The sequence below is a fragment of the Eublepharis macularius genome, chromosome 13, assembly GCF_028583425.1.
Source record: "Eublepharis macularius isolate TG4126 chromosome 13, MPM_Emac_v1.0, whole genome shotgun sequence".
In the NCBI taxonomy this organism is placed as follows: domain Eukaryota; kingdom Metazoa; phylum Chordata; class Lepidosauria; order Squamata; family Eublepharidae; genus Eublepharis; species Eublepharis macularius.
Window position 1 is genome coordinate 21,396,284 of NC_072802.1, and position 24,687 is coordinate 21,420,970.

At 43.1% G+C, this 24,687-nt stretch overlaps 1 protein-coding gene across 2 annotated transcripts in view; it reads left to right on the plus strand.

The window, feature by feature from the left end:
* The window catches only part of DACH2 (dachshund family transcription factor 2), a 433,444-nt gene extending 414,338 nt beyond the window's left edge, over positions 1-19,106 (plus strand). For both annotated transcript variants that reach the window (XM_054996424.1, XM_054996425.1), the window contains 3 exons: positions 52-195; positions 1,776-1,841; positions 18,189-19,106. In XM_054996424.1, the coding sequence (XP_054852399.1) occupies positions 52-195; positions 1,776-1,841; positions 18,189-18,226 (248 nt within the window). In that variant the 3' untranslated portion in view covers positions 18,227-19,106. The remainder of the gene's footprint in view (positions 1-51; positions 196-1,775; positions 1,842-18,188) is intronic.
* The last annotated feature ends 5,581 nt before the right edge of the window (positions 19,107-24,687 follow it).

Sequence of the window (24,687 nt, forward strand, 5' to 3'; positions counted from 1 at the left end):
TCAAGGAAGCTCCCATTAATGCTTTCAAAACTGCGTATTTTCATATTCCAGCAACAATTCAAAAGCGCTTGAAGAAAGAAAAGAAAGCCAAGAGGAAATTGCAGGAAGCCCTTGAGTTTGAATCGAAGAGGAGAGAACAAGTGGAACAGGCACTTAAGCAGGCTACATCGGGTGACGGTCTCAGGATGTTAAATGGTAATGTGCTAGTTGGACTTCTTTGTGTAATTTAGAACAATGCAGTGGCAGGTCACGTGGTTTGCATGCAGCAGGTCGCAGGTTCAATCCTAGGCATCTCCAGTTTAAAAGGATCTCAGCTGCCAAGTGTTTTGGAAAATACTGCCCAGCAAGTATATTGCAGCAGAGATGGGATGAAGATGAGTTTGTATCTTGTAGGCAGAATCTCGATAGTAAGCCACATATCACTTGACTAGCACAAATCAGGAGCACAAGGCAGTGAAGGGACTATGGCCCAATGATTAGGGCACATGCTTTGCTTTCACAAGGTCCCAGTTGCAGTCCCTGTCATCATCAGGTCAAAGAGTTTTTCAGATACTAAGAATGACCTTGCTTTTCTCAAGACAAGCTGCACTCCATTAGAGTAGGCAACAGGGTGGATTTGATTTAAATTGAATCAATTTAAATCACAATTTAAATCACTAGTCAGTAAGACTAGATTTAAATCATGGTTTTCTACATAAAAACTCATTCTTTTCTACATAAAGACTACACAGCTTCTTGTGCAGATCTATTCTACTCCCAGCAATCTTTTATTCATTGAATTTTTTTGAAACTTAGCGCTTAAGAGGTAAGGGGTTGGTTCTGTGTACAAAGATTTGCAAAGGAACAATGGGATTAAGGTCTTTTTCTCAACTGTGAATGTTTATTTTATAACCTTTTTGCTGTGAAGAAGAGACATGTGATCTCTGCAGACACAAATTCACAGTTTTGAGAACCGTAAAACCAAGCATCTGTGATAATATCTCCTAGATAGAAAAATTGCCCAATAATCTTACAGAAACCTCTGGAAGAGCATGACATTGTGAATGGATTAATGGAATTCGTTTACCAAAAAATTTAAACTTTGCATGAACATACAGCCTCATGCTACATAATTAAAAACTAATCCTTATTTCATGATGATAACCTTTGGACTATAATGTATCTTAAATAAGAAACTATCTTTAGATAGATTTTTCCTCAAAAAACATTTTATTAAAAAATCCAATTTAAATTTTAAAAATGCAATTTTTATTTTTTTATTTTAAAAAAATCATTGATTTTTATCCACCCTGGTATGCAACACTAAGCTAAATGGAGCAGTGGTACAAGATAGGTTCATCTATTCATAGAATGAGGCAGCTCCAATGTAGGCACCAGATGAAGTGAACACCACCCCAAAATGAGCCAGTCCTATACTAGCTGAAGATCATGATGGTTTGTAAGCTCGGTTCCAAAAACAAATGCAAAGCAATGCCATCCCATTTGGAAAGGTTAAGTCATACATGTTCTTGCACAGTTCCCATACTTTGGAGAATTGGCATGGGCAGGAAAGTTTCCCATTTCATTGTTCTTATGAATAGCATAAACCGGTTTGTGTCTGGTTGCCTGGAGAGGGTTTGAAACCTAATACAAAAGTAATTCCCCGTCTCTGTAGAAACGCCTCTCGCTTGTGTAAGATATGCTAACATCAAATATTGGTCCAGTTTAAACATACTGTCCTTCACATATATCTAGAGATGGGCAGTTGTGTACATGTTTTTCACTTTATCTTGCAGACGCTGGAATCCCAGATATGGAAGTAGAACACAATGGAACTCAACATGACAGTGCAGCAATGCAAGGTATGGGGTGTTGCATACAGGATATTACTTGCACCGTTGACGGTATCTCAGAGGTAGGTCCACAGTGTGGTAAAAGCCAACAGGAAACAAGTAGCTTTTATTACCATCAAGCAGAATGGCCTGAAGTGTCCCTGGAGAAAGGGCATCCTTTGCCCAACAGAGTATGTCTTACCCATCATCAAGAAGTCTCCCACACAGCTAGTGCAATGTGTTGGGTTTGAAGTTGTCTTCATCCATCATTTGAACAACAGGAGATCAGCCCAGACTGAAGCAAGAGTGTAATAAGGATTGTAAAAATGGAATAGACAATAGGCATATCTATACTAGAGTCTGAAATCAGTTTAAACAGTCTTCCCAAAAACTCTTCCCAAGGTACCCTGGAAACTGTTGTTCTGGAAGACTTATGTGGCTCTCTAGCAGAGAATTCTCAGCACCCTTGCTGAGAAACTACAAATCCCAGGATCATTTGAGGGAAGATATAATAGCAACAACAACATTCGATTTATAGACCGTCCTTCAGGACAGCTTAATGCTCAGAACAGTTTACAAAGTATACTATTATTATCCCCACAACAGACAGGTAGGACTGAGAGAGCTCTGAGAGAGCTGTGACTGACCCAAGGTCACCCTGCTAGCTTCAAGTGGATGAGTGGGGAATCGAACTCGGTTCTCCAGATTAAAGTCCTGCTGCTCTTAACCACTATACCAAACTGGCTAGTATAAATTGATTTACGTCTGCATTGTGTACATGTGCCTTCTGTGAGCGCATATGCTACTAAAAATAATTGCCACAAGGATGTAGCCCAGATCATAATAGATCCTTTGTTATTTGTTCTTACTGAGATGGTAAACTTCTCTTTGGGCTATTTGGGCTGCCATTCACATGGCAAATAACATCAAATATTCCTCCCTACAAAAGCATTTCCTCTACGTAGAAAACAAGCATGTCAAGAAGAAGGCTATGTTTCCCTTGGCATCCAGCTTTCTATATGCAGGATATTTTTTTAATACTGAGGATGAATCAGTCCTGTGAACCCTCCTGTGCAGCATGGAATGGCACAACTTTAGCACTTCAGTGAGAACAAGGCTATCAGAATGCAAGGTTCTGTCAAGGTGTTTCACACCTCATGTCGCACTGTTAGTCAGTTAATTAGCATGATCAGCAGTAATGCAAGATTCTGGATAGAAAATACTGTTCTCCTATAACGGGGGAAACTACTTCTTTTACATTCTTATACCGTGCTTATTTTTTTTATGCCCACTGACTTTTATGCCCACTGAAAAGAAGCAGAACTGCTTATATGTTGCCTGTATATATTTCTCCTAACAGGACAAATTGCAGCTCCCAGGGTTATGTGATGCAAATGCAAATAAAATGATGTGGGGGGGGGAGGGAGTGAAAACACCACAGTCCTGATCTAAATCAGAAATCTCCCGTGGTGCTATCTAGCAGGGTTTTTTTTTAAAGTCACACTTGAGAACCACACCTAGAGCTAAACTTCACAAGACAAATTACATGAGTAAAGGGAGATGAGTAAAGGGAGATGCAATGTTAGCCAGGAAGCATAGTTTGAATTTCAAGTCTCTTTACAGGGCTGACAAAGATCGTTCCTCAGAGGGTTTGTTAAGAATTGACAGAGCCTTCAGAGAGGCAAAGAGAAAATTAACAAAACCTCTGAGGAGTGATCTTTGCTGGCTCTGTAGAAAGAGGTGAAATTCAAACTATGCTCACATTGCGTCTCCCTTCACTTGAGCATCCTCGTGTAATTCGTCTCGTGTAGTTTAACTCCAAGATCTTCCAACCCCCGAGCTAGTGTAACTCCAGCTGTGTATCTAGACCACCATCCTGGTTTCCTTCTTATGAAAGACTTAAGGATCGCAGGGATGTCCGACAGGCAGTTGGGCAGTTAAGCCTTTAAAAAGCTGTCTGAGTTCTTTTCTATTTTGATAGTTGTAACTCACTTGTGGGCCACCCATTGGCGGCCGCATGCAGAAGTTTTTATCAGCCAATCTCCGTTTCCCATAAAACAAACATACTGGGTGTCATTAAGTGCACCTTCAGATCAATGATTTTTGCAAATGACATTCAAGTACCATTCGAGTGGTGCATTTTTTGCTGATAAAAGCAAATTAAATTAGCACAACCACAAGCGGCGCTGATAAAAAAAAAAAAAAACAAGCCGAACAGAAGCACCATTAGCTAACAAAGTAATATTTTCTCTTTACTGCTTTCTGCCATTTAGTTATTATCCTATTGGAAATCTAATTATAATCCTTTTACTCCCCAGTCAAACTTCACAGTTTTTGCAAGCTTAGCACTGACATGCGATTTCATTACATTTGATTGCTCGTGCCCAGATTGACTTAACTTCACTCGGAGACCTAAAAGCCCTCTCAGTTTCTCAGATTCCCTGTTTGCACATTACAGCAACAGCTCCTTTAATTAATTAGCATGAACAGCAGTAACATGAACTGCTGAACAGAAAATAACATCATTTTATGATCGCGGGGAGACTTCTCCTTTTGCATGTTTATACCTTAGTTAACTTTTGTGTGTTATGATATTTCCCTGAAAACAGGCTGCAGGTATCCAATTCAGACAGAATTAACCCAGCATTTCATCTTCCATTTCTTTTCCTTAAAATTGAAGGTCGGAGGCTTGCTTTAAATAATACAGATAACTCAATACATGGAGTACAAAACCCTTTTCAGAAAACCAGAGAGTGATACAGCAAGCGTATGGCATGATCCAGTCAAAAGTTAACCCCTTGCTGGATTTGAGTTGCAGAAAATTGAAGCGTGTGTGCTGGAAATCAGTCGCAAACCATCTGCTCCAGCCGTCACTGATTTCTGATCCCTTTTTTCTGTCCGTTTAGAGATGCCTTTCCAAAACTGGGCTTTGGGTGAACTGGTAAATTTGCTAATCTCTAAGGCCTATGCCTGTAACCAGGGCTTTTTTCTGGGAAAAGAGGTGGTGGAACTCAGTGGGTTGCCCTCGGAGAAAATGGTCACATGGCCGGTGGCCCCGACCCCTGATCGCCAGACAGAGGGGAGTTTAGACAGAGGCGCGGAGGGCAATCTAAACTCCCCTCTGTCTGGCGACCAGGGGGCGGGGCCACCGGCCATGTGACCATTTTCAAGAGGTGCCAGAACTCTGTTCCACCCTGTCCCCGCTGAAAAAAAGCCCTGCCTGTAACTGTGCACAGAATAATATAAAGGTGCCGCGTAGTGTGTGCTGCCTGCCCCCTTTGCATACTGCTGATGCTTATTTTGAACCGTTGGTAACTGATACATGATGGTTTAGTGGCATATCCATAACGAAAAGAACGAACACCTTCTTGGCCGGACAGGTGACTGTAGAATACGATAACCAGAGGAGAGTCTTGAGCAATATATAATGGAGGAGGGAGGAGGACGCTTAGGCAGTGATCCTGGTTAGGAGATGAGGTGTCAGACCAGCACATCCCTGTTTTCCTCTGAGGCATGTTGGAGGATATGGTGACTCTTGCCGTGCCATCCAAAGCACAGTGGCACCTTTCTAAGTCCACTGAGGCACAGTAACCTCTCCTGCTACTTTCTGTTTTTTGACACAGCTGGGCAAGTCAAAAATCTCATAGTAAAGGGCTTCTTTCTGCTTTGACTAAGATGCAGAATTTAAGCCCAGAAGCTCATTTGTATCTTCTGTTCATCTGCCAGAGTCTGGCAGATGGATTTCCTTTGGATGTGGACAGGGGTCATTTCGTAGAAAAAGAGCTGGAGGAACTCATTAGCATAACTCATTAGCATATGCCACACCCCTTGACATCACCAGAAGTGTGTTATTAGCATGACTGATTTGCATACGCCACACCCCCTGACATCACTTATCCTGGCTATTTTGGACCCAATCCTGGCCATTCAGGGCTGAAATTGGGCTCAAAATGGCAAAAGGGCCCCTAAATGACTGAAAGTGGCCATTTTGGGCCCTGGTTTGGGTCTGAAACAGCCCAGATTGGGTCAGTGCTGGGCAGGAGAAGGTTCCCCCACCCGGCACCGATCCAATCCAGGCTGTTTCGGCCCCAGTCCAGGCCAAAACGGGCCCCAAATGGCTGAAAGTCAAGTGGGCGGGGCCACCTGACATGTGACCTCTTTGGAGAACTGCTGGAACTGCGTTCCTGTGCATTCCCCTTCGAAATGAGCCCTGGATGTGGAGTTCAGGACAGGTTCTGTGGGGCAATTCTGTCCACACAGCAGTAGCAGCTCCTCAGTGAAATGGCTAGGGAGGAGAGGAAGGTGATTTTTGCCGACCCCTCCTGCACTATCCACTGACCAACAGGAGCACAACCAGGGGCACAAGACACTGCAGTGGGGGGAGGAGCCGGGAGGTTGCTTTCCTCGAGTGCAATTCCACTCACGCTGCTTAGGATCCATGCCATGCTTCTCCCCTCCTCCATTCGATCATGACAGCAAACCTGTGATGTAAGTTAGGCAGGGAGAGGAGGTCTGGTCCAAGATCACTTGCTAAGTTGGTTGACAAGCAGGGATTCGAACCAACTCTTCCCAAACCTTGTCCAACACTACATCACATGGGCTTTCAGCCAAAACTTTCATTTGCTCTGGACCAGTGGTTCTTACCCTTTGATCATGTACTGGCTACCAAGTATGCAGCATTCTCACGGAATGCCACCCAAGACACAAGTAAAAAAATAGGATGTCAAAACCACTTACATATATATTTGTATATATAATATTTATTTTTATATATATCTATTATATATATATTATATTAATAATATATATATTATATTTAGATAAATATATTATCTATATTATATATAGATATAGACACACACACACAAGAGAGGGACCTACAAAGACTTGTGGGGGGAATCTTATTTTCCCGTCGCTCACTATTTCCTCTTTCCGTTCCCTGAAAGTCCCCTTAGCCCCTCTCCTTTTCCTGCTTCTCTCCTTCTCACCCACCAGCCAACCTACCTTTATCTACCCCGTCTTTAGCTGTCTCACCTTTCCCCTCCCTGGCAACCTCTCCCTGGGAAAACTGTGGTCTAGTTGCACAGTGACAGCCATCAGGTTCAGTTGCATGGTGGGGAACCCATAAAGACTTGGAGGGGGCACCTCACTTTCCCCTGTATACCACTCCCCACACTATTTCCTTTCCCACCTCCTGGCAGCCCCTATGTTCTCACTTTTTTCCTGCTTCTTCCTTCCCACCCACCAACTTACCTTTTACTTTGCCCCCATCTTTGGTTTTATTAATATTTATTCACTTATACCCCGCCATTCTCCAAAATGGGGACCCAAAGCCACTCATATCATTCTCTTCTTCCCAAGTTTATCCTCACAACAGCCCTGTGAGGTAAGTTAGGCTGAGAACATGTGACTGGCCCAAAGTCACCCCGTGAACTTCCACAGCCATGTTAGGAATCAAAGCTAGGTCACCCATATCCTGTTCTGAAACTTTAGCCACTGCGCTGCACTGGCTTTTGTAGAGTGGCTGGTGTTGAACAGTAGCTAGCAACTGGCCACGAGTGTGTCATGCAGGTTGGTTAGTAGCCAGTTGTCTGGTGATGGTTGCTGGGCATGGCCATGATGGTTGCCGGGCTTGGCCCTCAAAGGCCAAAACAGCCCTGGAAGGGGATCTGTCCCCTCCTAATGCCTTTTACTGACAGAAACCAAAGCTGAAAGGCTGGCAAGACTGTTTCCTAGGAACAGCCGCTGTTGGCATTCATCTCTTAAAGCTACAGGTGCTTCTTTTATAATTTGAGGGTTTTTAAAACTGCAGTGCATTTCCATTTTAGATTTCAAATTTTACTGCAAACTTGAGGTCTTTTTCCCAGTTTGTAGTAAGATGTGTCCCCAGTCTCTGGATTTAAGTATGCACAGATTTGGCCATGTTGAGGATTAGATTTATTGATTATATATGCATGCAATACACAAATTTCAGGCATACATCCAATGAGACCCTTGTGCTGATGGCAGTCAACAAACTCCTTAATGTCAGGCTGGGTTCCTGTTTGCTGGATGCCTATTTTTAAATTTATTTGTCTGTTGTGTTTATTCCATTTATACACCCTTCTCCTCTGCAGCTTATTATCCTTACAACAACACTGAAAGGTAGGCTAAGCTGAGACTATGTGACTGGTCCAAGGTCACCCAGAGAACTTCTGATCTTGGAAGAGAAATCGGGATCTGGGATTTTATCTTCAGAGTAGGGTGAACAGTATAAAACAACTCTCCGCCTTTGATGAAAAGGCATTGCAACTGGGGAGAAAGAGCTATGTATAGTCCTGAATGCTCACCATTTGCCCCCAGAAGTTCTGAATACCTCTCAATATTTGCAGATGGCTACTTGAGGAGGCGGGCATATGATCCCCATTAAGAGGCTTTTAAGTAATCTAGTCATTCAAAAGAAGCATATGGTACAACTGTCTTGGACAATATGACTTCAGGACGGTAGGCTGGGGAATTGCATAGTGGAACGTATCCCCTCTTTTTCTAAAACCCTTTCTGGCCCATAGATAACCAGCATCTAAGAGAGGGGCTGGCCTTCTCTCCGTTGTGCCGTCTTTGTAGGTGCAGGATTCTGTTTCAGAATGGAAACATTTCGAATATGCAGTCCCACCCTTGATTTTTTTCTCCCCAGCCCAGCTTGAATTCTAAAGTAATGTCCAGTTATAGCCACATCATGTGATACTTTCATTTGTACCACTCAGTTTTGAGCATTTCATTGTGACAATTAGGAGTGTGCACCCCCCCAAAATCCAGGTGATCAGATCCAGGTTTCAGGGATACCAAAAAAATTCAATATCTCTGAAATCTGTGTCAGATTCTCTAATCTAGTTAGAGAATCCTGAATTTATCTGGCCATTATTCCCTATAAGGAAAATTGTCCGGGGGGCTGGAGGGGCATTTTTCAAGCAAACTTCACCAAATTTTCAGGAAACCTACTCCTAACTGTCCATTAAAGGCCCCTCAAATTACAAGAAGCTGGGACCCTGGGGTCCAATTCTATGGGCCCCTAAACAAGCTGCCCCAGCCACTCACCATTGTTTCCTCTGGGGGAAACGTTTCCAAGGATTTCCAGGCAAAGGGAAACCTTACGCAAATGCAACCCCTGAACAAAAGGTGTTTACTATGCAAGTCCAACTCCCATGCAAGCTGAACCAACAAAGCCCAAAAGAACCAAAGTGAAGCAAGGGAACCAACTGCAAACCAGAGAATCTCATAACCAAACTGAAGGCCGGTAGATGAGGCTTGCCAGATCTGTAGAATTTAAAAAGCCACCCGTGGTGGTGGCTGGAAGTGCTCCTTTGGAGCTCAGGAGCGACTGGAGAAGCAAGATGGGATGGGAGTTCACTCTGCCTGCTGCTCCCCCCCACCCCAACACCAACCTTGCCCTGCTCTCCTGCCATGGTGTGGAACTTGCCTCTATTTGCGCCGCTGCCTCTTACTCACCTCTGCTCTGTCATGGCTGCCTGCAGCTGAATAATCCGGCCCATGATCTGATCCCCATGATATTCCCCAGAGGACAGTCCGATCAGGGGACAAACAGCTGTTGGTGGTCCCTGGCCCCGAGGAGGCCCGCCTAGCCTCGACTAGAGCCAGGGCCTTTTCGGTCCTGGCTCCCACCTGGTGGAATGCTCCATCTGCTGAAATCAGGGCCCAGCAGGACCTACTATCTTTTTGCCAGGCCTGCAAGACAGAGTTGTTCTGCCAGGCATATGGCTGAGGCTGGGTCTCCACTGTCCTGGAAAAAAGAGGTGTATAAATCTTAACCCTCCCTGTGAAGGCTGTCCACCATCCTGTTTTAAATGTATTGTTTTTAATGTACATGAATTTTTAATTGTATTTTTAATATGTTGTTATCCGCCCTGAGCCCGCTCGCGGGGAGGGCGGAATACAAATCTTAAATAAATAAATAAATAATCTGGCCCCTGATCTGATCCGGGATTCCCTTATGTGATCTGGCATAGCCAGATTGTGCCAGGTCAGCATAAATCTGGCTATTTTGCAAGTTCATGAATCCCGGATCACACAACCATAGTGACAACTAGCACACCTTAACCTGTTAATTGTCTACACACCCTGCTTGTTTTCTGGTTTGTTTTTAACATGAGAGCACTAAAATGTGATTCCCCATTCCAGCTGCATCAGGAAGTGGTATAGTGCCAAGAGGGCTGTACCGCACATCATTTCCTAAATATACAAGCAGCCCACAGGAAGCATGCTTGGGTTGGGATTGACACATTAGCGAAGTGTGTGATATACATACTCTTGCCATCCCAGCTCAGCATACAGACTTTGGTTGTGCAACATCAAATGAGTCCCTTCTGTTGCTAGAGCCATATGCGAAGGATTAGGGTTCCTGCCTAAAAAAAAAGAATGTTTCTTCTTTTCTTCCATAGTACCAGATATAGAGGAAAGGGAGACATCTATGCCAAGTAATAACTACCCTGTTAGGAAAGAAAATATCATCCGAAAGGGAAATTACCATCATTAACATAGGATTTGGCTCACAGGCGAAACTGTGAGATCTTTATTCATCTTACACAATGTAGTGAGTATGAAAACCCCTTTTCTAAATGTCTTGCTTATTAAGGCAGTCATGCATTTCACGGTAGGTTGTAAAACAGCCTATCATGCACTGGGGGCTCATAAGCATATTTTAGTGTTAGGGAATATCATTTATACCCTTTTTATATTGTCAATATTATCCCTAGAGAATTAAATTATGCTTTAAACTACTGTAAATCCAGAGTTTGGCTCACCTTTGTCTAATTTCATTTTTTAATAGAATGAAGCTCACATAAATGAATATTTGATTATGGGATAAACCTAATAAAAGAATACGTTTATGGCCCAAAGATTTATTTAAAATCTTGACTATGTAATACAGTAAAAATGCTATAAAATGGAAACATCGATAGGTACTGAACATTCCATGTGGGATGAATTTTTGACCCTGGTTTGTTTTCTTCCTAACCAGTTTCCAACTATCTTTCTTTTTTAGCTGCTGGGGAAGGAAGAAAGGGGGATATAGCATATCTTAGGACTTAGGAGGAAACTAGGAGGACAAAGTTCTGGAGAATCTGGTCTCCTACAACTCCCCTAGTTAGGAGTCTTCATATTATATTTGAGTGGTGTGAAAGATACACAGAGGGAATTTCTGTCTGAGGTCCCAAGTCGATTCTCAGCAGCCCTGCTCAGGGCATAAAATTCTATACAATTTGACAAATGTTTTTATTCTGCAAAACATAGTAATTCAGTGTCCTTTATCCTGAACAGACTGGGTTGTTTTCTAATTTGCTGCTCTGAACGAGGATCCATGGGCATTGTTAGAACTTAGAGAGGTAGTGGGTGCCATCACAAAATGGGTGCTACGGATGTTAGGAGCCAGTCCCAAAACATTGGGAGGTTCCAAGACAAACATCATCATATGATAGGGGCAGCTGTTTCCGAATGGGTGCTCCCTGCAGATACAAGGGTGATACCTCTTGGCCACCTCCTGTTCTGATGAATGGAAGAAGGCCAGGTTTAGTTCTTTGCTTTGGGAAAGGGACCTGGAAACACACTGGAGAGCACAACACAGGATGGCTGGTGTACATTCTGGGAAGGAGAAATTCACTTCCAGGTCAGGTTGGAGATAATTGGAGAGATGCCTTCTGTCCTTCTCATTGCTTTTCTACTTCATTACGAACCAGAAGATTCTAAGACGAGGTGGAAATTTGAACACAGGCTGATTTGGAATTTGAATTTGCGAGCCCCCGTGGTGAGAATTAGGTTGGGAAGGAGTATAGAACTGTTTCAAAGGCAGCCATAAAATCAGGATCACAAACATATCACCATAACAAACCATAAAACAATCCAGACGGCAAAAGATAAAGAGGACTTGGTGCCCAAGTGCCAGCCAGATAGACGCAAAGAGTTAATTCTGGAGTTGTGGTGCCAGTGAAAAAGGCTCTGTCTGGTAGCCATGCAAGCCACCTCAGAAGAAAATGGCTGTCTCACATATTTTGTATAATTAAGGTCTCTTACAGTGCAGTCCGCAGTTTCACCCTTCTGACTCCATAGAAGTCGCTGGCCTTAGAAATGTATGCTGCCTTTGTTTGGCAAAAGAAAAATCCAAGGCAGTTCATGAAGAAATACTACATCTAAATGTGAGAAAGGAGGTGGGGAGGAGGGAGTGAGCGCAGCTATTGTAGCTGTTCAAAGAGAGCTGAGACCGAGACGCGGGTGGGGGGGGAGACCTGATCCTGACTGTAGTTCGTATCTTATAAGATCTACCAATCTAATAGCATATTAGAAAGTTTAACTTTAAATAATTGTATTATGAAGGGAATTCAATACTTGTAGTTGTAGTCTGTGTTCTTACGTTGTTTTTCCCTCCCCCCCCTGCTTCCTTTTTCCTTTTTCTGTTTGTAGTTTTGATGTTAGTAATTAAAATAAAATTTAAAAATGCTTCAAAAAATAAAATAAATGTGAGAAAGGAGCTCACAGAAAGGACTTAGCTCACTCTTTCCTCTCATTTAGGCCGACTGGCCTGCCACTCCGTATCTGAAAGGTGAGGGGCCCATGTTACCATTCAAATACAGAACAGTTGCCTCAGAACATGCCTTTTGTTATTTTTTTTTAATTACAAACCTATCCCGATACACAAATTCATAATAATGTACTACCTTGAAAGCAAAGTGGTTCATGTAAAAATAGGAAACTACGGGCCAAGCTACACATGACGAATGACACTTGAACAGCAAGTGTATTTCTCCCTGTTCACTTGCCCTCCACTCAATCCACTTGCCGTTCAAGTGTCATTCGTCATGTGTAGCTTGGCCCTAGATCATTGGACACTTTTGTCCATATCTCTCCGCTCCTCATCGCTTCAGTCTGACTGTAGCATCCACCTCTCCCATTCTTTTCCCAGTAACGCAAAAATAAAAAAAAATTAATCGCATCCGAAACGTCAATGTTATTTATATCCTGCCCCTCCTTCTCCACATATATGTTAATTTGAAACATCTTGTGACTGCCCTACTCTGCCTGCCATTGTTTACTTGATGACTCATAAAACTAGTTTATCTAGGATGTCAAACTCTCTTTTCAGAAGTGTTCATAGATGAAATGATTCCTGGCTTTTTAACCCAGTGTTTGACCTATGACTCAGCAGGCCAGACCCTTGTCCTGTGACTATTCTTGGCTACACACGCATAGGAATGCCCCTAGTTTCATCTGTTAACATAACCAGGGCTTTTTTTCAGCGGGAACATGGTGGAACGGAGTTCCAGAACCTCTTGAAAATGGTCACATGGCTGGTGGCCCTGCCCCCTGATCTCCAGACAGAGGGGAGTTTAGATTGCCCTCCACGCCGCTCCAGCGGCACAGAGGGCAATCTCAACACCCCTCTGTTTGGAGATCAGGGGGCGGGGCCACCGGCCATGTGACCATTTTCGCCGAGGGCGATTTAAAAAACTCCCCCGTTGTTCCAGCTGGCCCAAAGTGACATCATTGTGCGGTCCTGAGTTCCACCACTGAGTTCCACTACCTCTTTTCGCAGAAAAAAAGCCCTGACCATAACGGTTGTCTTATAGCAAGTCAGAATCCTGGTCCATCTTGCTCAGTTTTGTCTAATCAGGAGAGATTATTCGAGGCCTTGGGCAAGGAGTCCCCAACGTGGTTCCCACTGACACCTTTCCTTGGGCCCACGGAGTAGTGTGTGGGGCTAGGTGCAGCTTTTGCCCGGTAGGGTTTCCGACTGTGTGTTGGAGATCTAATTAGCTGTGCAGATTTTTTTTAAAGTTGCTTTGGCAGCAGCTGCCACCACAGCACAAGGATCTTCACTTCATGACTTGAAGGTAAGCTGTGTGTATGCAAGAAAATAGTTTAAAATAATATCTTAATTTAAAAAGACATCCTGTTAAACAGAGTTTTTGCCTGAAATGAAGAGTTATTATTAGAGTTACCCACAGGGCTTTTTTTCAGCTGGAACGCGGTGGAATGGAGTTCCGGAACCTCTTGAAAATGGTCACATGGCTGGTGGCCCCGCCCCCTGATCTCCAGACAGAGGGGAGTTTAGATGGCCCTCCGCGCCGCCGAGCAGCACAGAGGGCAATCTAAACTCCCCTCTGTCTGGAGATCAGGGGGCGGGGCCACCAGCCATGTGACCATTTTCTCCGAGGGCAACCCATTGAGTTCCACCACCTCTTTTCCCAGAAAAAAGCCCTGGTTACGCATATCTTTGCTCCCTGACATTTGGTCGTTGACTTTTCTTCCTGCAGCTGCTGTTTTGTGGTTGCAGCCACCACCCTGGGTCAGAATTCCAAAGATGCCCACAGGCTCAGAAATGTTGGGGACCACTGTCTTAGGCAGAAGAAGGCCTTTCCCAACATCTGTCTGAGATCCTTTTTTAAAAATACTTTTTATTTTATTGATAAGTTTAAAATCCCAATAAAAAGGGAAGAGAAAAGAGAAAGAAAAGAAAAAGAAATAATGAAGAAGAGAGAGAAAAAGGAGAGAAAAAGAAGAGAACAAAAATTAAAGAAAAAGAACAAAGAAAAATGATACATTTTCCCATTTTTCTCTGTCTATCCTTGTGTCAGGGATTGAACCTGCGACCTTCAGCTTCAGAGTTGACGCTCTGCAGCTGAGCCACAGCCCCTTCCAAGCAAAATACACACTCTTGTTTTTAGTTCCTTAGAATTCAGAATCCCAAAGACGATGTAAATCACAGCCCAGTTCATCTAGCACCCTTTTCGTTGGAGTTTCCCAGGCTCCTGAACATTCCTCTGGCAAGATCTTAATTTGTGTTTATGTCCGAGCTCCATATTAGATCATCTCTGTTTGGAGAGCGCAAGTCCTCTTAAAAACATGAAACGTTCTATTACTAATTAGCTGTTTCCTGTTTGTAATGAAGTGAACATGTTGGATGCGGATTAAAATTCAGCTCCCGCACTCTCCTGTTTATAGTTCCAGATGTTTTTGTTTTATCTAGGAGTTTACTTTGACAGCTCCCGTTAAATGATAAATCACTCATATTATAGCTGAAATGCATTTTGAAATTGAAATGTGGCAAAACTTGGCGATGGCTGGAAGGATCTGTGTCTGTTAGCAGGTCAATAAGCTTCTTTCTTTATGAAGATTCGATATTGGCATATGTAAAACAGGAATGGGAGATATGTCAACATTATACACATGCTGTTTGGGATGATAATTTTACCGTAGACTTCCACATTGGTAGCTGCTAGTGCAGCTGTTTGAATTTTAAATCCATCGTATGACTAACTGGCAGATTCATGTTCTTTCCGGCTCTGTAGTATCTGAGTTCTTCTTTTCCCCTTTGAGCTTAAAACCAGCATCTTTATGAGATTTGTTTTAAGAAAGGAGGAAGAGAATTTTTTCCCCTTTGATTTGTCTGATAATGAATGCCAGAGCGGGGTGCAAGTATTTTGAAATAAGTATTCTGAAATAAATAGGAAAGGCACTGGTTTTTAATGCAATCTTAAGGCATTACAAATGATCCGGATGGGTGATGTGGTTGCTGCCACCCATGATTTTTTTCCCTGCATGCAAGGCAGGAAGCCCTCGAGAAATGAACACATTCTGAGTATGACTCATGGTCGACCTGGGGTTTTCTCCTCTAAACCCGATCAAAAATAAATCTACTTTAAACCAAATAATAAATGCATCTATTTGGTTGGGTTCAAAGGGGTGGCGGCAGGGGGAGCCTCCATTGGGATGCTACACCTGTTGCTACAGCAGGAAAGGGAAAGTGCTATGCTCTGCTTTCAAACCGGCATGGGGCACCTCGCTGTCATATGTCACTGTCCCCCCTTTGGCCCTTTAAAGGGTTTTTTTTTTCAGTTTGCCTGCTGGGAGTTGAGGTAGCTAGAGAATGGCTCAACAGTGAAAGTGAAAATGAGAGGGAAAGAAAGGAAAGGTTTCCGAGCAGCAGGGGGGCTGGCACAATTGCCGTTGCATCTGTATTTTTGCCTCTGTATTTTAGGGGTGGCAGCAGTCAGTGGCATGGGGATCCCCTGCCAACTGTTCCCAAGCCAGTTGCTGCTGCTGCTGTAGCTAGGAGTTTGTCTTCATGCCACCATGGAGATGCAGCCTGTGTTGCTCAGCAGCCATCGTATTTGCTATTGCATAACAGCCTTCTGCTTTGGGGCTCTCTACTGTTGTCCTCCGATCTGTGTCCTCAGTCATATTCTGTATCTTCAGTCATAGTCTGTCCATACCCTTCCCCCAAGGAGCTTAAAGCAGTATACCATTTATGTTCACAACACACCTGTTGCAGTCTGCGAGAGGCAGCGTGAGTGATTGGCCCAAAGACTTAATAGCCAAGCGGAGGCTTGAACCCAGGTCTCCCCATTAGAGGTGGGCACAATCCAAAAAAAATTACCGATAATGCTGATCGTGGATCGGTGCCGGCGACGATCCCGAACTAGCGATCCACACCGATCATCTCCCGTTTCCGATCTGTGGATCGGGGATCAGGGAGGCCAAAGCGGAGGGGCGCCCCACTGTTCCCAGCTATGTGGGAAGGTGGGTGGTGGCGGTGACAGCCGGGCCTGGTGGGCACAGGGAGGCGGCAACGAGCCGCCTCCCCTCAGGGGGTGGGGGGTCTGGCCGCTCGACGGCGGCACCCCCCATGTGCCTGCCCGCCAGACCAAAAAGGAGCGTGCTGGCGAGAAATGAACGGTGGGTGAAGACAGCGGCCGCCGGGCCCAGCAGGCACGGGGAGACGGCAACGAGCCGCCTCCCCTCAGGGGGCAGGGGGTCTGGCTGCTCGTCTGTGTTTGGCCATCAGAGCTGCCTCTCAGGGTTTGCAGGGATGAGATTGGAGTGACCTTGGCTACAGAACACCCCCCCTCCCTCCCCTGGGTGTCTTCTCCCAACTGGTGAGTGCTTTGCTGCTCCATGGTTGGAAGGAAGCCCTGCTGATCAAGGCAAGCTGGGCTTCCATTCGGGTTTCCAGGGTGACAGAAGGAGGGCAAACACAGCTCAGGCATTCCCCTGGCTCTGTTGCCAGGAGAATAGATTGCTGGCGCCTGTGTGTCTGGCTTCCTGATCTGAGCCCGATCACCCCGATCAAGCACCCCCCCCCCCAAACACTGGATCGGTCGCCGTGGACAGCAGCAATCCACCGGGCCCCGATCACGCGATCACCATTATCGTGGGTATTTTTTGATCGTAATGCCGATCGTGCCCATCTCTACTCCCCATCCTAACCCAGTACTCTGACCACTAAAACCCACTGGTTTATATCCCTAAACCTGGGCAAATTATCGAACAAATTTGCTGCTTATAGTCATGTTGTAAAGCTGAATAGAAAAATTAGGCCTTTTTAAAGAATAAAAATCCAGTTTTAGTCATGAACTAGCCCTCCCTCGGCATGCAGGTCTTGTGCAGAGACCTGATAATATCACCAGAGCAATCTAGTGGCTTTGATTTAGCAAAAGTTTTATTTTGATTAGGGTTGTCACTCAATTAAAGAAACCTTAATTCATTCTATTAGTTTTAGTAGATTAATGGGTTGAATTTGCATGCATTTGCATAAGGGAAAAACAATGCTTTTAGATCTTGCATGCCTGTTTTACAGCAGTTTCTTAGAAGAGCTGTTTTTCTCCCCGCCCCCACTTAGAGGAGGCAATAATCCATCTAAGACAGCATTTGCCAGCTGCACTTTTTCTAAGTGCCTTTATTAAAATAATTTTACATTTTAAAATTATTATTAGATTTAATCATGGCACCTTTTAAATCAATCAGATGTTTTTAATTGATTAATTTCACCAAGTCATTGACTAAACATTGCAGCCCAACTTTTATTAATTTGGAAAGGAGCTATATCCTTGTGGGACCTCAATGCAAGGCTTCTTTTCATTATCACATAGACAGCCATGTCAAGCAAGGAGATTAGAAGCGAGTAAGGCTTCATTTCAATCTCTCACAGATAGAGGTGCCTTCCAAAGAGATCACAGCTTTGCAGGGCTTCTTTAGCAAGTGGAGGGAGGTGCCTTAAAAGGAGATCAGTAACTTGCAGGGATTCTTTTCATCGACATGTAGACAAAGATGCAATACAAGAAGCTGTGTTCTTACAGCAAGCTCAGAAATATGCAAGGCTTGTTTTCATTAGCTTGCAGAAGGAGGTACTGTTGCCTAGCCAGCTAAGCTCTTGGTGATCTTACCTTGCTCCCATTGTTTAATACCCTATGCTAGCCCACCAAGAATATCCTGTAATTATTAAGATCTGCAACATTTGCGTAAGTCATAAATAGCCATTTAAATTCAGAGTTTTAAAATGTGAAAATTAATACATGGAGTTATTATTCTGTGTTCTTTTCTTTTTTTCAGAAAACAGAACATACATCAAACCTACCATTATGTACTGAAGACACTTATTATGAATGGGGGGGAAATATATATATATATAAATATATATATAAAATGATCACTATTCGAAGACTATATAATTCATGGAAGAAGTCCCTTCTAGCCTTTGATGCCTTCAGTGCTGTGTGAAGAACAGGATTGGTAGCATTGAAAACATGGACTATATCAAGCAATTTGCTGTTCCTGTCTCGAAAACTGCCGAAATTTCAGAATGCCAAGGCTTCTTGCAAGCTTTGCCGAACCGAACCAAACCAAACCCTGTTGCAACAGATCATTTTAGGTCCCAGAGGATAGAGAGAGAGGGAGTGAGAGAAAGTAAAGTTTTAGTATTTTTAAGCACATACAGGAATGGTTTCCCCAAAAGAACAACTAACTTTTTTGTTTCTTTGGTCAAGGAATTAGCTATGATGCAATAGCTATGGCACAATGAACATTAAGGTTCTCACTGGCTTGTTCATACAACATGTCCAGTTTTATCACTGAAACTGTCCAACGTGGGGCTGTTTCAATTGTGTTTATAAATTTAAGCTTTGTTTACTGAAGCTGAAACTCAATATATATTACGTTTTGGAGAGAACAGTGTGTACATTTTTTAACATGATGATGTAAAAAAAAATGTCCTTTCCGTAAGTGACCAATTCGAGAGTGTGAACGAAACCCCCCCTCCAATTAGCTGATGTAAGAAGGGGATTATCAATAGATGCTTTTTTAAAAACAAAATTCTCAGTTCCGCTTGGCTTTTTTGGTCTTTTAAATGAGACGGAAAAGAGTGAATATACGGTAGAATGTTAGATAATGGAAACTTTAAAGTATAGTTTCTCTGTTGTACCATATTAAGTTAAAAGTACACATTCTTTGTTAAAATGTTCTTGCTAAAAACTACAGTATTAAAAACATTTTGTTTGACTTTGGAAATGGCTTTATTCCTTTACTGATGAAAAAGAATATTTGTGAAGATGGTTGCCACGGTATTTGGGGACAGAAAATTCTGGAGGACATGACCAGCCCCATCCCAGCATTACTGAAAACTGAGTCTTCCCCAAGTAAACTCAGATGTACAGTTGTTACCATGTTTGTTGCCGCATTTTTTACCGGTTGAGTTTGCTGAACCATCTTCAATGTCAGCCCCACATAGATCATTTTAGAGAGTCTAGTCTAAATGTTTACAAAGCGTGTGCAATGGTGGCTAGGTCATCTGCTGCAGGGAATGGCTACAACAGCTGACACTCTTAACCATCTCCAGCCCCTGTTTATCCGGAGAAAATGAGCAATCCAGAAGTACCCTAAACTGTGTAGCATTTTCAGGGAAGGAGAACCCCATCCAGAAGAGGTTGTACATTTATGCCTGCATCAGCCTTTATTCTTAATCCACAGCACTTTCAGTTAAAAAGATATAATAATAACAATAACAACAACATTTGATTTATATACCACCCTTCAGGACAACTTAACACGCATTCAGAGTGGTTTACAAAGTATGTTGTTATTATCCTCACAACAGACACCCTGTGATGGGGCTAAGAGAGCTCTGAGAAAACTGACTGACCCAAGGTTACCAGCTGGCTTCTGGCGGAGGAGTGAAGACTCAAACCTGGTTCTCCAAATTAGAGTCTTGCCACTATTAACCACTACACCAACCTGTTTTTTCAAAATTCTGCAGAATTGTAATTGAACCACATTGCACTAAGTGAATCTTTTACAAGAAGTTGAATTGGGCAGCAGGGACACATACCATTGACTGCATCCATGAAGACATTTTGTTACTGTTTTTTTAATGGTATTAACATTTGTATTTTTGTTATCTGCCCTGAGCCCGTGAAAGCGGGGAGGGCGGAATATAAATGTAATAAATTAAATTAATAAATTAAATTATAAATTCTATAGCTGCATGAGTAAGCCGAGATCCTTTGCTGAGATTCTGATACACACCTTAGGGTGCCCTGCTGTAAAACAAAATCTCTCCCCCTTTAAAGGAGGTGGTGAAATCTACTCCACACTTGTTTGGATCTCTATGACAGCTGTTTTACTGGAAGAAATTAACCCAAATTCACTAAATTTGTCATGTTTAATGGGTGCCAATAAGATGCTAGATTTCCATAACTGATATTCCCCATGTGGCGTTTAACCCTAAAAAACATCTAGAGAGAATCAGAGCTGTAGTAGTGGAGAAGGGGGTCTTAGCTCTTCCCCTTCCCGAAACCACATGCAGTTGCTGCAATTGAAAATGCTGTTCCAGGTTGCTTTGAGCAAATTGTACTCAAATTGTGTCTGCCCCCACTCTTTTACTGGGGATTAAAGTAACCAAGGGGAATGTCTTTTATGGAAAATGGAGCTTGGGACTAAACTCATCCCCCTTTGCCACTATGGCTGTGATCAAGACCCCCTCCCACACACACATACACAAACACGTTTGGAATTCAAAACAGAAAATTAATCATTGTGTCTTCTGTGCAGTCTCACATGGGAACTGCGCCTGCGCATGTACAGGTCCCATGTGTGCCTGCATAGAAGAACATTCAATGAATAACAGTTGCAGGTAGGTGGAACCCTGTTTTCCAAGGCCACATGTAGATTGGATTTGAATGTCACAGACTGCATTTGCATTCCACAATCATTGTTTGAGCCATATACTCTGGGAACCGATGCACGTGAAGGTAATTGACTATGGACTGGCTTGTGCTCATGATTCTTTGTCTGCCACAAGGGGATTAAAGTTACTTACATTTCTCACCAGTGCTGGCTGTCTTGGGAGCTTGAAGTAGAAGGGGGGAGGCACCCTTCAGCCACTTTCTCCTGCCGTCGTGGGAAATGGTTTCCCCATGTTTCCAGGATCGGATTGCTGGAGAAGATTGTTCCTTCATTGAGTTGCTTTATTTCATTTTCTAGATAGCTAAGAGATAATCTCATTGTACAGAATAGACCGCTGTCAGAAGGCACGACTGTCAGAAATGACGACTGAGGTGTGACATGATAGAGGTTTACAAGATTATGCATGGGATGGAGAAGGTAGAGAAAAGTCTTTTTCTCCCTTTCTCACAATACAAGAACTCGTGGGCACTCAATGAAATTGCTGAGCAGTCGGGTTAGAACAGATAAAAGGAAGTACTTCTTCACCAAAAGAGTGATTAACACATGAAATTCACTGCCTCGGGAGGTGGTGGCAGCTTCAAGCATAGACAGCTTCAAGAGGGGATTGGATAAACATATGGAGCAGAGGTCCATCCGTGGCTATTAGCCACAAGATATAGATGGAACTGTCTAGGGCAGTGATGCTCTGTATTCTGGGTGTTTGGGGGGGGCAATCAGTGGGAGGGCTTCTAGTGTCCCTTCCCCACTGGCAGACCTGTTGACACCTGTTTTTTTGGCCACTGTGTGACACAGAGTGTTGAACTGGATGGGCTATTGGCCTGATCCAATATGGCTTCTCTTACATTCTTAAGCCCCAAGTATCAATATATGTGACTTGTGCTCTGCACTAAAACAATGACCAAAGGTTCAATTTTCAGATGGAGCAAGATGCTCATATGACACATTCAGTGTATTTTACTTGGTCCTAGGTTTGAAATGCAAACGAAAAACCTGGCTTGACTAGAAGGGATGTTTGACTTAAAACATTATTCCACTTTCTGCCCTGCATTATGTCCCGTGTAACCATTCCCGACTGTTACTATCTGCAGGCCCCTATGATGTTCTCGTAATCTTATTCCGCACACCGATTGCAATGGCTGTATAGAGCAGTTTTACCTTTCCCAGGTACAAAATGTAGTATATCCAGTCCTGGGAATCTACAGAGAATTACAGCCTCAAGGGAAGATGCCAACTTGTACATCAAAATCTGGGACACTTATCCTGTCTCCTACAGGGAGCTCAGGTAGCATATGAGGCTTCCCCCCACCCCATTTTATCTTCACAACAAATCAGAGAGGTAGGTTAAATGGTAACTGGTGCAAGGAGAGGTTCAACACAGAGAGAGAGAGAGACTGAAACCTTTGCTCCCTAATGTAGCCTGTAACCACTGTACCACACTGCATCAACAAGAAATTGGAAACTACTGCAAAGAAAGAAACGATTCCTGAACAGTCCTCCTTCACATGATGCATGACTAACTTTGCAACTCATTGTCGGGGTGTGTGTGTGTGGTGACTGCTACTAGCTGAAATTGCTTTAAAAGAAGATTGCTAGCCATAAAGAAGACCTCCATGTCTGGGGCAGTATACCTCTGAATGCATCTGCTGTGGGCCTTCTGAGGCATCTTGTCAACCTCTACGGGGAACTGAATGTTGGACTAAATGGACCATTTGTCTAACCAGTCATGGATCTTGTTATGTCCACATGGGATATTTTAACAAAGTGCGCATGCGATGGATACACTCTCCAGGAAACCACAGTTCTCTGTCACCATGTTAAATCCAGAGAGAGGGATTTGCATGTACAGAGATTTCCCCTGGCCTTGAATGCAAACCTCTGTGCAGGAGTAACATCTCCAGCAAACAACAACCTGTTCCAATGCAATGAATTGCCAGTAGGACGGGAGAATGTTAGGGTAGATGTTTGGATTTCTATAGTTCCTATGTTAGAAGGAGATTGTATGTTGCATACAGGATTGTCACCTGATTAAAGAACTCTGCTGATGTGGGTTTGAGTTGGTTAATCAAATCAAATTCATTCTGCATACATATGCACTTGCAAATTCTTCAATGGAAAAAAAAGCATGCTTCCTTTGTTGTTACTAGATGCAAAGGGGTTAGCCGTGTTAGTCTGTTGTTACTAGGTGCATGCTCTCCTAGAGGTATTCCCTCCCACACGTACACACGCAGAAGCGAATGCTTGTTCTAAGTTAATGCTTGTCAACTGCAGTATTTAGAGGAACTTGTATTTTGGTTTATCAGTTATCAACTATTTGATTAATTCAGAGTGACTTTTAAATCAATGAATCTAATTATTGACTGACCATCCTTCCAGCTAAAGATCGAAGTTCTCCCCTCCGCTGCGCTAGACATGCTGCGTGTTAGACCTAGCTTCCCAAAGGATCCCTGTGTCGTTAAGACCCAAGTCAAAGAAGCCATAAAAGGCAAGAAGTCTTCTTTTAAAAAGTGGAAAATCTGCCCCAATGAAGTGAACAGATACGAATAATGGGTCTAGCTAGTCTCTGTTAATTAGACAAGTAAAAAGAGAATTTCAGTGCAAATCCTAAACAGAGTTACTCCAATCTAAGCCCATTGATTTCAATGGGCTTACTGGAATAACTCTTCTTAGGATTGCACTGTTTGAGGAACAAGTTGCTAAAAGCATCAAAGCAATAAGCTTTTATTTAAATATATTCGGAGCAGGAAACCACCAGAAAAGCAGTTGGATGATCAAGCAATAAAACAATTGCTAGAGAAAATTGTGGAGATGACAGAGAAGCTAAATGAATTCTTTGCATTTGTGTTCACTGTGGAAAGTGTGGAGTGAGTACACCAGTCAGAGCAACTATTTTAGGAATAGAGTCTGAAGAAGAGGCCAGTTGAAGTGATGAGTGATGAAGTTCCAGACCTACTGGGGACATTAAAAAACAGTAAATCTCTGGGTCCTGATGGCATAAACTTGAGAGTTCTCAGAGAACTCAAATGTGAAATTGTTTACCTGCTAACTAGTATATGTAACCAGTTACTAAGATCAGCCACTGTACTGGAGGACTGGAGATTAGCAAACATTACCCTGATTTTTAAAAGGGTCCAGAGGGGAACCAGGAAATTACAGGCCAGTTAGCCTAATGTCTGTCCCGGGCAAATTAGTAGAAACTGTAATCAAAGACAGAATAATTAGGCACACAGTGGAACAAAGCTTGCTGAGGGATAATCAGAGTAGCTTCTACCAACCTTTTGGAGTGTTTTGAGAATGTGAACAACCATGTAGATAACATTAACCTGGTAGACATTATATACATGGACTTTTTGACAAAGGTACCTCACCAAAAACTCCTGAATAAGCTTAGCTGACATGGGATACGAGGACAGGTCCTCTTATGGATTTAAAAATTGTTAAAAGACAAGAAGAGTAGGAATAAGTGGACAGTTTTCACAATGGAAGGAAGGAAGCAATGGGGTCCAACAAGTATTGGTATTGGGGCTGGCGCTATTTAATTTGTTTATAAATGCTCTAGAACAAGGGGTGAGCAATATAGTGGCCACGTTTGCAGATGACACAAAATTATTCAGGATGGTGAAAATAAGCCTGACTGTGAAGAACTCCAGGAGGATCTCCTCAAATTGGGTGAATGGGCAACAATGTGTAAACAAAGTTCAATGTAGGTAAGTGTGAGGTGATACACAGTGGAAAAATTCCAAATTCAAGTATATGATAGAGACTGAGAGGGAAAGAGACCTCGAGGTCGTAGTGGATAGCTCAGTGAAAATGTCAACCCAGTGTGCCACAGCAGTGAAAAAGGCCAACTCTATGGAATTATTAGGAAAAGGGT